The sequence below is a fragment of the Stegostoma tigrinum genome, chromosome 5 (genome assembly GCF_030684315.1).
Source record: "Stegostoma tigrinum isolate sSteTig4 chromosome 5, sSteTig4.hap1, whole genome shotgun sequence".
Taxonomy (NCBI): Eukaryota; Metazoa; Chordata; class Chondrichthyes; order Orectolobiformes; family Stegostomatidae; genus Stegostoma; species Stegostoma tigrinum.
In genome coordinates, this window is record NC_081358.1 from 94,705,864 (window position 1) to 94,720,307 (window position 14,444).

General features: G+C 42.3%; 1 protein-coding gene across 2 annotated transcripts in view; it reads left to right on the forward strand.

Moving 5' to 3' along the window:
- dhx30 (DEAH (Asp-Glu-Ala-His) box helicase 30) overlaps positions 1–14,444 on the forward strand; it is a 64,580-nt gene that overhangs the window by 12,768 nt on the left and 37,368 nt on the right. Inside the window, exons 8-10 of one of the 2 annotated variants that reach the window (XM_048528797.1) lie at positions 3,017–3,850; positions 9,650–9,728; positions 12,579–12,683. In XM_048528797.1, the coding sequence (XP_048384754.1) occupies positions 3,017–3,850; positions 9,650–9,728; positions 12,579–12,683 (1,018 nt within the window). The remainder of the gene's footprint in view (positions 1–3,016; positions 3,851–9,649; positions 9,729–12,578; positions 12,684–14,444) is intronic. The other variant, XM_048528798.1, reaches the window with a different exon arrangement.

Sequence of the window (14,444 nt, forward strand, 5' to 3'; positions counted from 1 at the left end):
CTGTAGTAATGTGCTAATTTTATGAGCAGTTCTCTTGTAGTTGAACTATACAGGCTTTAAACATTCCAAGGCTATCCTTTGAGTGCGTGCCGGTATAGGGATGCTTGTGGAATTTCTAATTTTGGAGATGATAGTTTGTGTGGAGTATATCAACACAAAATTAGATCCAATTTCCATCTGACCTCTCCAGCCACATGCTCTATCAGAGTTTGCTGTATCCTGATGCAGAATTCCTGGTGGCTACTCCCCTTCCTCCCTCTGTAGCCAAGTGATACCAGAATTAGCTGCATAAAGCAACTCGCATGACAGCAACATGATAAATAGCCAGGCGATCTATCTTTTAAAGTTGACTGGATAAATACAGGACAATAGGAGTAACTCCTGTGCTATGAATTACCTTATGTTCACCTGAGAGGCCAGGTTGGACCTCAGTTTAACATTCATCCAAAACACATTATAGTTTAACACTGCCGTGGATGTCAGCATTTTATTTGTGCTTTAGCCTCCAGAGTGGTCTGTGAAGTCAAATCCTTCTGACCCATGCATCCAACTGATCTGTAGTTGATGTCACATCAATGAACAGAGTCCTTCTAAACATAGTATTATCTCTTGTCCACTTGATACGCAGATGTGAATTATGAAGGAACAAAAATAAAACCCCTGGACTACATTTCTAACCCATCTGAATGTTAGGTGTCAGGAGCTGGTTGAAACTATAACTTCTCAAGTTGCTGTTCAAAATTTGTCTTTTGTTGACTTTGTATCAGAGAACTGTCGTAGAGACGTAACACATGTCCTTGTAGGTTTGAACAAATGAAGAAAGCTTGTTTATCTGCTGCTGAAGCTGTTAAATGAAAATTCATTGATCGCTGCTTTTATTAATTCCCTTGGTCTGAAACATTAGTAAAGTACGCTTATTCATAAGAAACCTGACTTATTATTTTGAGTTTTTCACACCTCAAACAGGAACTAATTTAATAAGGAAACTGAAACATTATTGTTGTTTTCCTTTCCTTATCTGATGAATTCACCTAGATAACAAATAATAATCTCTGATACTGAGGATGGTGGGCAGAGGATGGGAGTGGGATCATTTGGTTTGCTACTCCAAAGAGTCAATAGCTGAATGGTCTACCTTGTCCTTCTTAAAACCATTCTCTATACTTGTGAATGACTCATAGTCCGAGCCTGTGCAGACCAGCTGGTGGGAGTATTCACGAACATCTTTAACGATGCTACAATCTAAAGTCCCCATTTGCTTCAAGGAAACCATCATCATCCCGGTGCAAAGAAAACTCATGCAATGTCTTCGACCTCCATAATTATGAAGTGTTTTGAGAGGTTAGTCATGGCTCACATCACCTCCAGCCTACCAAATTGCCTTGATCTTTTGCAATTTGACTACCGGCACAACAAGTCCACAGCAGACGCCATGTCCCTGTACTCATCCAAGAGCATCTGGATAACAAGGACACCGTGACTACATTTGGGCCTTCAACACTATAATTTCAAACAAACTCCTCTCTAAACTTGAGACCTATGTCTGGTCTCCTCTCTCTGGATCTGGATTCTTGACTTCCTGATCCATAGACAGCAACCAGTAAGAATAGGCGACAGCACCTCCTCCACCTTAACCCTCAACACCAGTGCCCTGCAATGCTGCGTACTCAGCCCCCTAATATATTCCTTATACGCTTGCAGCCGTGTGGCCAGTTTCTGCCCCAACTCCATTTACAAGGTTGCTGACAACACCCCTGTTATAGGTTGGATCTCAAACAACAACAGGGTAGAACACAGGTAAGAGATTGAATGCTTAGCAGCATGGTGTAGACACAACAATCTCTCTATCAACATCAGCAAAACGAAAGAGCTGATCATTGACTTCAGGAAGTGGAGTGCAGGGCATGCCCTGCCTGCATCAGTAGTGCTGAGATGGATATGGTCAAGAGTGTAAAGTTCCTGAGAGTGATGATCGCCAACAGTCTGTCCCTGGTCCACCCACATTAACATGATTGTCAAAAAAGCACAACAACATCTCTACTTCCACAGGAAGCTAAGGAAACATGTCCACAAGGATTCCTGTCAATTTTTATAGATGCACAATATAAAGCATCCTGTCTGAATCTATCTTGGTGTGGTATGGCAACTGCTTTTCCCAAGCCCTCAAGAAACTACAGAAAGTAGTGAACGCAGCCCAGTCCACACCTTCCATCCATTAAATCCATCTGCAGTTCTTGCTGCTGCGGGAAAGCAACCAACATAATCAGAGACTCCTCCCACCCCGGTTGTACTCTCTTTTGTCGGGGGAGAAGATATAAAAATTTGAATACACAGACAAATAGGTTCAAGAACAGCTTCCCTGCTGTTATCATGGTTTTGAATGGACTTCTCAAATGTTAATTCTGATATCTCTCTCTCTCTCTCTCTCTCTCTCTCTCTCTCTCTCTCTCTCTATTTCTTTCTCTTTGCACCTTCTCTGCAGCTGCAACACTTTAGTCTGCATTCTGTTCTGCTACCCTGATGTACTTTGCATGGTACGATCTACGTGTATAGTGCACAAAACACTTCTCACTGAATCTCCTGTGCATGTGACAACAATACATCAATTAGCACATTTAACGAATGGAGGATGTTTAATTGAATGAGGTACCAGAGAAGAAAGGTGAAGAAGAGTCCAAATGGATTCAAAACATCAATCCTGTTCCTCTCTCTGCAGATGCTGCCAGATCTGCTGAGTTTCTCCAGTTTATTTTCATTTCAGAAAACAATAGTTTGTGTTTTATATGACATTTATCTCTCAAACACTGACTTCTGGTCAATACTTTGAACAAGGCTATGGGCTAAAGCTAACACCATTAGTAGAGAAGGGAAGAATATTGCATTAATTTTTTTGAGCATTCACTGTTTTATTTAATGTTTTCAATATTTTCTCATTAAACTGAGTGATGCAGCCTCACATTTTATTTTCTCTCCATCTATCCTCACCAGTGTTTTTTTCTCTCTCATTCTCTCACAGCATACAATAGAGATTGCCTCTGAAGATGATGACCATGAACACCAGTCCATTAGCCCTAGCCCAGAGATTGTGGATTCAGTGTCTGGCAGCGGTTTAGTTAGTGATGCCATCACAGGAGAAATGTATGTCCCACTGTCTCAAGAAGAGGCGGAACGTATCAGTCAGAAACTGCTCTGGCTTTGGCAGCGATCCAGGCCTGTGAATGTTAAGCCATTGCCAGTGGACTTGCACAAGAAAACAGTAATTTCTGCCATTGAAGAAAATCAGGTCATAGTCATAGCTGGCGCAACTGGATGTGGTAAGACTACCAGGATCCCTCAATTTATTTTGGAGAAGTTCATAACTGACAACAGAGGAGCACACTGTAACATTTTAATAACACAGCCCCGAAGGATCAGTGCAGTATCAGTGGGGCAACGAGTAGGCTATGAAATGGGACCAAACCTGAAGAAAAATGTGGGTTACCAGGTGAGGCTGGAGAGCATGTTGCCCCCTAGAGGTGGAGCCCTACTCTTCTGCACTGTTGGCATCCTGTTAAAGAAACTGCAAGGGAATGCCTCACTGGAAGGCATCAGTCATGTCATTGTGGATGAAGTCCACGAACGAGATGTCAACACGGACTTCCTTCTCATCTTACTGAAGAAGGTGTTGGAATCCAACCCGAATCTGAAGATCATCTTAATGAGTGCCACCAGTGACACTGAGCGTATATCGGAATATTATGGGAATTGCCCCATAGTAACTGTGCCAGGGTTCATGTTTCCGGTGAAGGATTTTTACCTGGATGATATCCTACCAATGCTGGGACAAAGGAAGACGACTCGGCTCAATCAAGTGAGTAGCTTGATAAAAGAGGAAAGAGTTTGTCTTGGTGTTATTTTTCTGTTTCTGAATGTCCTAAATCATTTCACAACAAATTAACGATTTTTGCACTGAAATGATTAGCTAGTTTGTCTAAGTCAGACGATTAGAGCATTTAGTCTGTTTTTGGGTATTTTGATTGAAGGTAAATGTTGGCTAGGATATTAGGTATATGCCCTTTTCGGATTCATGTAGATGTTTCAAGATTCTGTAACGTGCTTGCTCATGCCTGGACAGAAGTTGAGCTGAAATCCACTCACTCAGCACCAATAAGAAGACTACTTAGGCCAAGTTGACGATCGCATCGTGGTAAAGTAGTACAGTGCTAAGTTGTGATTGGAGAGGTAACAGGGCATGTCTTTGCTATAACAGACAACAATATATTCAGCTAATTGAACAAATCTGGAATTGAAATCTAGGAGTAAGCAGTGACGCTGTAAAGCCTATATGATTGTGCACGAGTCCTGACCGGTTGTTCTGAAGGAAATTTGTTCTTGCATATTCTGCCCCATTCGTGATTCCAGATGTTCACATGTGGATGTGAGTTTGCTTGCTGAGCTGGAAGGTTAGTTTTCAGACGTTTCGTCACCATTCTAGGTAACATCATCAGTGAGCCTCCGATGAAACACTGGTGTTATGTCCCGCTTTCTATTTATATGTTTAGGTTTCCTTGGGTTGGTGATGTCATTTCCTGTTCTTTTTCTCAGAGGATGGTAGTTTGGCTCCAAATCAATGTGTTTGTTGATGGAGTTCCGGTTGGAATGCCATGCTTCTAGGAATTCTTGTGCGTGTCTCTGTTTGGCTTGCCCTAGGATGGATGTGTTGTCCCAATCAAAGTGGTGTCCTTCCTCATCTGTATGTAAGGATACGAGTGATAGTGGGTCATGTCGTTTTGTGGCTACTTGATGATAATGTATCCTGGTGGCTAGCTTTCTGCCTGTTTGTCCAATGTAGTCTTTGTCACAGTTCTTGCAAGGTATTTTGTAGATGACGTTCGTTTTGCTTGTTGTCTGTACAGGGTCTTTTAAGTTCATTAGCTGCTGTTTTCGTGTGTTGGTGGGTTTGTGGGCTACCCTGATGCCAAGTTGGTCTGAGTAGTCTGGCAGTCATTTAGGAAATGTCTTTGTTGTAGGGGAGAGTGGTTATGGTTTCTGGGCCCGTTTTGTCTGTTTGTTTGGGTTTGTTGCTGAGAAATCGGCGGACTGTGTTCATTGGGTACCCATTCTTTTTGAATACGCTGTATAGGTGATTTTCTTCTGCTGTTCGTAGCTCCTCTGTGCTGCAGTGTGTGGTGGCTCGTTGGAATAATGTTCTAATGCAGCTTCGTTTACAGGAGCAACCATCCCAACACCCACAAACAAAGATGCATTAGAACATTATTCCAACAAGCCACCATACACTGCAGCACAGAGGAACTACGAACAGCAGAGGAAAATCACCTATACTGCGTATTCAAAAAGAACGGGTACCCAATGAACACAGTCCGCCGATTCCTCAGCAACAAACCCAAACAAACAGACAAAACGGGCTCAGAAACCATAACCACTCTCCCCTACATCAAAGACATTTCCTAAATGACTGCCAGACTACTCGGACCTCTTGGCATCAGGGTAGCCTACAAACCCACCAACACACTAAAACAGCAGCTAATGAACTTAAAGACCCTATACAGACAACAAGCAAAATGAACGTCATTTACAAAATACCTTGCAAGAACTGTGACAAACACTACATTGGACAAACAGGCAGAAAGCTAGCCACCAGGATCCATGAACATCAACTAGCCACAAAACGACATGACCCACTATCACTCGTATCCTTAGATACAGATGAGGAAGGACACCACTTTGATTGGGACAACACATCCATCCTAGGACAAGCCAAACAGAGACACACACGAGAATTCCTAGAAGCATGGCATTCCAACCGGAATTCCATCAACAAACACATTGATTTGGAGCCAAACTACCATCCTCTGAGAAAAAGAACAGGAAATGACATCACAAACGCAGGAAATGACATCACCAACCCAAGGAAACCTAACCAGATAAATAGAAAGCGGGACATAACACCAGTGCTTCGTTGGAGGCTCACTGATGATGTTACCTAGAATGGTGATGAAACGTCTGAAAACTAACCTTCCAGCTCAGCGAGCAAAGTCACATCCAGAACCTCAACCTGAGCTACAATTCTTCTCAAAACTCGCTATGTTCAAATGTGGTCAATTCTTAACTGTGGTCTGAAGTGCCTGAAAAACCAAACTGTTGTATTCATCCATTACAATAGAAGTATATTAATAATAAAACTGCCCAGATTACACAGCATCAACATAGCTTTTAGATTTGAGCAAATGATGGTACACTGAGTCCGATGGGCACTAAAAAGGTGCTCACTAATATATATGAGTTGAGAATTACACTAATAAACATGTTAAAATTATCATGACTTTTCGCGAAGCAACAAAATGTTCATGAGTTGGGTACCTGCTCTCTGCAATCAAAAGGAGCATGTCCCACCATTGATAACACGATATAGAGCTGGATGAACACAGCAGGCCAAGCAACACCAGAGGAGCAGGAAGGCTGACGTTTCAGGCCTAGACCCATTTTCTGAAAAAGGGTCTTGGCCCGAAACGTCAGCCTTCCTGCTCCTCTGATGCTGCTTGGCCTGCTGTGTTCATCCAGCTCTATGCTTTGTTATCTCCGATTCTCCAGCATCTGCAGTTCCTGTTATCTCATGTCCCACAATTGCACTTGTTCCAGTGAAATAAAAGCGCAGTGGGGATAGAGGCAGGTTGCAAGGTTTGGTACTTAGGCCTCAATTATTTATAGCTCATATCAGTAGGAGGATGGCACTGAGTGTTAACACAACTAAATTTGCTGATGACACCAAGTTATATAGGAGGGTCGGTAGTGAGGAGGATGCAAGCGGGTTGCAAAAGAGTGTACTGTCTTAGTGTGAGAAGGGAAGTACATGACAAATGGAATACATTGTGGCAAAGCATGAAATTGGCCATTCTGGTAGGGAAAATATAAAAGCCGAATAATTGTTGGATGGCAATAAAATGGGAAATGTTTGTATTCAGAGGGAGGTGGGTATCTTTTTTATATGAACCATAAAGTTAACGTGCAGATACGAAAGCTGATAATGTATTAATTTATGCTGAGGGTTTGGAATATAACAATAAAGATACCCTATTACATTCATGTGAGCCATTATTTAGGCTACACCTAGAGTATGTTCGCAGTTTGTGTTAATGGGCACATGCTCCATGTTAACACCTCTACTGATCACATTTCACTTGCTAACCTATCAGCCCATACCTCTCATGCAGTATAAATGTTTATTTTTCCCTTGTATTGGCATTCTTGCAAATTGTCCTGATGTATGAGAGATGAAAAAAGTTCAGTTTTTTTTCTTGGAATACTATTGGTACCTTCTACAGTGAAGGCAAGCTCAATTTTTTTTTCTATGCTAAAACCATTGTTTTTTTCCCCCAACGTTAATTCTGCAGACTCACTTCTTAAAGGGTCAACCCTCAATTACTCTTTTTTTAAAACTGCTTGAAACTCTTGGTATCTATTTTAATGATTCTATCTAGCTTTCTTTTAAATTCGAATTTCTCCTTCCTTTATTTGTCAATCTTTAGATTATAAAATCTGTCTAATCTTCTGATTTACCATTCAGCTTCACGATATAAGACATAGGAGGAGAAATTAGGCCTTTCGGCCTATCGAGTCTGCTCTGCCATTCAATCATGGCTGATAAGTTCCTCAACCCCATTCTCCCACTTTCTCCCCATAACCCTTGATGCCGTTGATAATCAAGAACCTCTCTCTCTCAGTCTTAAATGTACTCAATGACCTGGTCTTCTGTGGCACTGAATTCCGTAGATTTACCTCTGTCTGGCTGAACATGTTTCTCCTTATCTCCATTCTAAAAGGTCTACGCTTTACTCTAAGGCTGTTCCCTCGGGTCCTAGTCTCTCCTTCCAATGGCAGCATCTTCCCAACATCCACCTTCTCCAAGCCGTTCAGTATTCTGTAAGTTTCAATTAGATTCCACCCCCCGCCGCCCTCATCCTTCTCAACTCCAATGAGTATAGTCCCAGAGTCCTCAAATGTTCCTCATATGTTAAGTTTTCCATTCCTGGGACCATTCTCCTGGGAATCTCCTCTGAACCCGCTTCAGGGCCAGTACATCCTCAGATACGGGGCCCAAAACTGCACACAATGCTCCAAATGTGGTCTGGCCAATGCCTTATAAAGCCCCAGTAGTATATCCCTGCTTTTAAATTCAAGTCTTGTCAAGATAAATGCCAACATTGCATTTGCCTTCCTGACTACTGACTCAATCTTCAAGTTTACCTTGAGACAATCTTGGACTGGAACTCCTTAGTCTGTTTGCATTTCAGACTTTTGAATTTTCTCCCATGTAGAAAATAGTCGATGCCTTTGTTCTTCTTACCAAAGTGCGTGGCTCACGTTTTCCCACACTGTACTCCATCTGCCACTTCTTTGACCACTCTCCTAACCTGTCCAAATCCTTCTGCAGCCTCCCCACCTCCTCAATACTACCTGTCACTCCACCTATCATTGTATCGTCAGCAGACCTAGCCAGAATGCCTGCAGTTCCTTCACCTGGATCATTAATATTGTATGCTGTTCTTTTCAATGTGATACTATCCTTCCTTAATTAATCATAGATGGCACTCAAAGTAATATGTCACCCCTGAGATTTGAAATATCTCCTTACAAGTCTGCTACTTTTGCACTAACGTCCATTTAACCTGTTTTTCCTGATTGACTTTAGTCAATGCTTTACTCGTACTCCTGTAATTTGTTTAAGTTTAAGGCAGGAGACTTAGACCCGCACTTCTGACAATTAAATTGAATGTGAAATTCTATCATGTCATGACTACTCTGGCTGTAAGGCTGCTTTAGAATAAGGGTATTTATTAATTAATTAAACCCTGTCTCATTGCACATTACCAGGTCTAAGTTGTCCTGCTCCCAGATTGGCACTCAAATATAGTGTATCCATAATTTCTGAGTACAGTATGAAGTAATCTTTCAGACCACCTTTGCCAATCTGATTTGTTTAATGTACATGGAGATAAATTACTCATGATAATTTCAGTATCTTTCCTACAAGCCTCTATTTTCTTTGTCTCTATCCTCTACTGCAAATTAAACTTTTACAAGGGGCTTATAAACTCCGCCACAATGACTTTGACCTTTGCTATCCATGGTTCAGTTTCCATATTGGCTGTGGTTACCATGAAGGTCTTGAAGGAATGGTGACCCTTAGGTTAAATTCACCACCTGTTGTCCCTCTCTCTAACGACTAGTACAACTTGGCTGCATAAAGCTGCATTAATACTTCCACTGTACCTTTTCTATTTCTTGTCTTCACCAAACTCATTCTATATCTTAATCTTAATTTCTTAGTTACAGTCAGTTGATCTGATTCGAGCTGAGATTCAGATCTGAGGAGCTCCTTATTTGTAATGCACTACACATTTCAATTCAGCCTTTGAGCCACCAGTGATCTCCAAATCTGTTACTGTCTCTGGGCGTGTGCAGGAATCGGCAGATGTCATCTGTGTCTTGCAGCACTATTCAAACTTTCAATTGGTGTGTAATTTTCTTCCCACAAAATAAATGATCCTTAAGATCACAAGGAATTATATTAGAGCAAAACAATACATTATTTGATAAAACTTTTGAGTTTTCGGTAGTATTAATTAACTGTTTGGTTTTGTGACGTCAGCAGGATGAGGAAGACCCTGTCCCTGATCTTGATCTGGTCACTGACACAATTTTGCATATTGATGCTCACAGTGAATCAGGTAAGAGAAGCTTATTTGAGCTCTTACTGTTTGCTGCTGACAGTAAGAGAGGGATATTTCTAATTCTTTCTCCTTACTTACTGGCTGACTGTACAAACTGGTTAAGTCCTCAAATATGCAGACCAGGAAGGTCCAATTGTTTAATCCATCAGAGTTATTGATTTTAACCAGAGTAACAAACAGAAACACTGTCAACCAAGGTCATAAATTACACAATGTTTCACTGGGACAAAGATAAACTATCTAGCTTTTTCTGTCTACACCTGTCCGGAGACTTTCACAACCTCCTGTGGACTTTACCATCCTCCTATGCCTCACCATCAATGTTTAGTTGCGTAGAAATGTCCTTGTTTGTCTTGCCTGATGATAGCTGGAGAATCACCTGCAATTGCCTGTCTTCCCATTCCTGCATTGCGTTTTTCCAGAAAATACCTGTGGCACATTTCTGTCCTTATCTGCTTCATGACCCATGGCACCATCAAACAGGAAAATCACCAAAGGTCCTCAGATTGTGCTTTCCAAATCTACCCAGAACGACAACAGCAGCAGACATATAGGATCACCACCAGCTACAAGTTCCCTGCAAGCCATTCGCCATCCAGTCCTGGATATATACCATCATTCCTTCACTGTCACTGTATCAAAGTCCTGAGAGTCCCCCTCTACTGGCATTATTGGTGTGCCTACACCAAATGGAGGGCAGTGGTTCAAGCAAGCAATTTACCACCACTTTCTGAAGGCAACTAGGCATGAGCAATAGTTACTGGTCTAGCTGGCAATGCTTACATCCCATAAATGAATAAATAAAAAAGTGCAGCAATTTTCAAATGTAAAGTGAGAATACACAGCTTTTCTTCACTATCATCTTTCTCGACTTCTGCATTGTCATTGTTATCGCAAGGGTGAGCAGAAATTTTTCTCTATGTAATGTTTAGAAGAACAAAGTTATTCTTTTTGATCCCCTCTCCAAAACCTGGTCCCAAACCACTGACTTGATTCTTTTTGCTGACAATTATCTGAGGCCAGATAAGACTTTTACATAAGCTTGTTTTCATACATGACCCAAGGTGAGCTTCCACGTTGCGGAATTAAGTACACTGCTTGCTTCCACTTCTCTAATATTGCCTAAGTCTGTCCCTGCCTTGTTAATCTGATGCTGAAAGTCTCACCTTGTTACCTTTAAACTTTATTATTCTAATGCACTCCTAGCAATTCTCTAACTTTCTGCCCTCTATGACTCAAGGATATATAAAACACATACAGAATCCACCCATGTGCTCACTGAATTACACTGGACTTGATTTGGCAGCGTCCAACCTTGTTTTCAAATTCCTCTGTGACCTTAGTCCTCCCTGTCCCTGTTCTCCTGTATGCCCAGAAACTTTTGGAATACCTGCAATCTAGTTCTGGTCCCTTGAGGATCCTTAATTTTATTTGCTCAATTGTTGCTGGGCATGCTTTCAGCTACTAAGTTCATAAGCTCTGAAGTTCAAAATTCCCTTTCTGAACATCTCTATCTCTCTCACAATCTTCCTTTTAAGATGCTCCTGAAAGCCTATTTTGTCAATCATGCTTTTGGTCAACTCCACCAGATATGACCTCACGTAGTTCATTGTTGAAGAAAATCCTGTTGAAGTGGCTCAGGATGCTTTATTCTGTTAAAGGACCTAGAAGCAAGGTTTAAACTGTGGAGACAGAGCTGAAAATCCCTGAACATAGGTGAAACCAGGAGCAGTGCTTAAAGTGCAGCAGGGGATCAAGGATCCTCTCCATTTCACATCCCCCAACACCACTACCACCACCACCAAACACTACAACTACAGCCACCACGTAAAAAGACAAAAGGGAAGCAAGACATGAAATGTGTAGAAAGAGTGGAATTTGCCCCTGAGAATCAGTGAAATCAGGAGCAGGACTTAAAAGCATTCGAGATTGGAACTTCCCAGTAAGGATTAGGATCAAGGTTTAACACAAGGAGAGAAAACTAGACCATGCAACACAATCCCCACCCCCAAACACACGCCCATCATTCCCACACAGACCACCACATGAACTCCAATCCATGGGCGTCACTCCACCACCCCCTCCCCACATGCACGCATACACGCATGCGCACACCTACCCTACCTCAGACCGCAATCTTCCCTGATGCACACCCACCCCCACACTCTCCTCTTGTCCAAACGCTCCTCCACCCAACATTCCCCACTGCTTGCATCGTCCCAATTTCCTCTCCAACACCCTGCCCATGCACTCTGCTCCACTCTTCCTGCATATGCACCTCCTCCACCCTAGGGCCCCCCCCCCCCCCCCTTCATCCGCATGGCCTCCTTCCCCCTCAAGGCCCCCTTCATCCCCACAGATCTTCCTCAACCCCACCATACTGCCCAAACCCCTGCCCCCAAAGCCCCCATACATACTTTGTCCATCTTCCACTTACCCATGCATATGAAATATAGAAACAGAAAATAGGAACATAAGTAGGTGATTTGGTCCATCCAGCCCACTTCACCATTCAGTTTGATGATGGCTACTGCTGTGTTGATACTATGCTCCTGTCCTGCTGAATGGGGAAGGAAAAATCAGCCAATCCTCAACCCAAATCAAGTGACTTTGCCTTGGTGGCATGTGGGTTGAAGTTTTGGGTTGGTGGTGATGCAGTTTGTGACTGAATCGCCAAAACAATTATTCTGGAATAAGCATTTAGTAACACAGCGCACCTCTCTGAATCCAGGAGCAGATGCTATCTTTAATAGGGTAGAAGAGACACTGAGTGAGAGGAAACATTAAAGAAACCATACACTTTTGCACTTGGCCATTAACTGACCTCTTGTTATGTTTGTGTTGCAGGTGGAATCTTGTGTTTCTTGCCAGGATGGCAGGAGATCCGAGGGGTTCAACAGAGACTTGAGGAATGCCTTTCTACTCGGAGAGAAAACTATATAATTTTACCCGGTGGGTGCAAAGTTAGTGCAATTTGAAAAAAGTAAACTTCCTGTTTTTTTATTGTGAGTGTCTGTAAAGTCAGTGCAATTAGGGAAGAAATAAATCTTCCATGGGTTTGCTTCCAGATAATCAGAAGAGCATGTCAGTAGTTTGGAATTCTACAGCAAATATCTCATCTACTCTCATGAATGTGATGGAATACTCTCCGTTTACTTAGATGAGTACAGCTTCAGCAACACAAGAAGCTCAAAACCAGTCAAGACAAAGAAGTTCGCTAAATTAGCACTCATCCACCACTTTATACACCTAGGTCAGTTTTCTGGACAAATAATTTGTGATGCAAACTGATGCCAACAGTTTTAAGTTTTGTCCTGGCTGAGGTCGCCACAAAGACCTACCTTTTCAACTTAACTCTTTGCCTGAGGCGCAGTGACCTTTGAGTTAAACTTGTTACCGCTGTTCCCTCTAATTTTCTTCCTGGCTGGGCTGGGGTCCGATGCCTGTGCGCTGCAATAACTTCTGGAACTGGGGAACTGTGCACCTTAGAGATAACATTGCTCATCACTAGTTGTGTCTCTCTAATGCGAAAGCAACGTGTGGTACCCAGGGGTATGGTGACCTTCACTTTTTCACTTTCACTCGCCCTCAATCGTCACTGCACTGTTGTAGCCGTAAGCACCATCCTCAAGATAGTCAGGCCACTGGGCTGAGAAATGGCAGATTGTGTTTAATTTGGATAAATGTGAGTTATTTATCAGTTAATGGTAGGTCTCTCAGTTATGTTGTTGAACAGAGACACCTAGGGGTTTAGTTACATAGTTCTTTGAAAGTTGTGTCACAGGTAAACAGGATGATTAAGAAGACACACTTGCCTTCATTGCGCAGACCTTTTCGTATAGGAGTTGGGACATCATATTGAGGTTGTACAGGACAATGGGGAGGCCACTTTTGGAGTATTGTACACAGTTCTGGTTGCCCTGCTAGAGGAAAGATTTTATTAAATTGAAGAGGGTTCAGAAAAGATTTTCAAGGATGTTGCTGGGACTGGAGGGTTTGAGTTATAAGGAGAGGTTGGATAGGCTGGACTTCTTTCACTGGCGCGTAGGAGGTTGATGAGTGACCTTATAGAGGTTTACTAAGTCATGAAGGACATAGATCAAGTCAAGTCGCCGTAGTCTTACCAGATCATAAGGCTACTCATAAGAGAGAGACAACTGGTGGTGAGGGCCACCATACCTCACGCAAACGGGCGGGTTGAGAAGCAAAGTCCTTAATGGTAAACTCAACCCATTGATGGTAATTGAACCCATACTGTTGACATCACACTGCTTTGCAAACCAACTGTACAACCAACTGAGCTAAACACAGGCAAGTGGGACTAGTTTAGTTTGGGAAACTTGGTTGGCGTGAACGAGTTGAACAAAAGTTCTGCTTCTGTGCTGTGTGACATAATGACAATGCTCCAACTTACCATTGATGCTTTGATAAGACTTCTGCTGCCTAGAAGAACAAGGGCGGTCGAGACATAGGAATGTTACAGTCTATGTAAGTTCTTCTCTGTCATTCGGCATGTTGACCTAAGTAGACTGTCATGTCTTCACTGTGCCTGGGTCAGAAACCTGAAACTCCTTAAAAGGACTGTTGTACCTTTACCACCTGGAGCTACAAAGTTTTAAGAAGATGGTTGTCCACTTAAGGGCAGTTAGGTTTGGGCAATAATTGCTGACATTGCAAGCAGTGCCCATATTAGATTAGTGAATTTTAATAAAA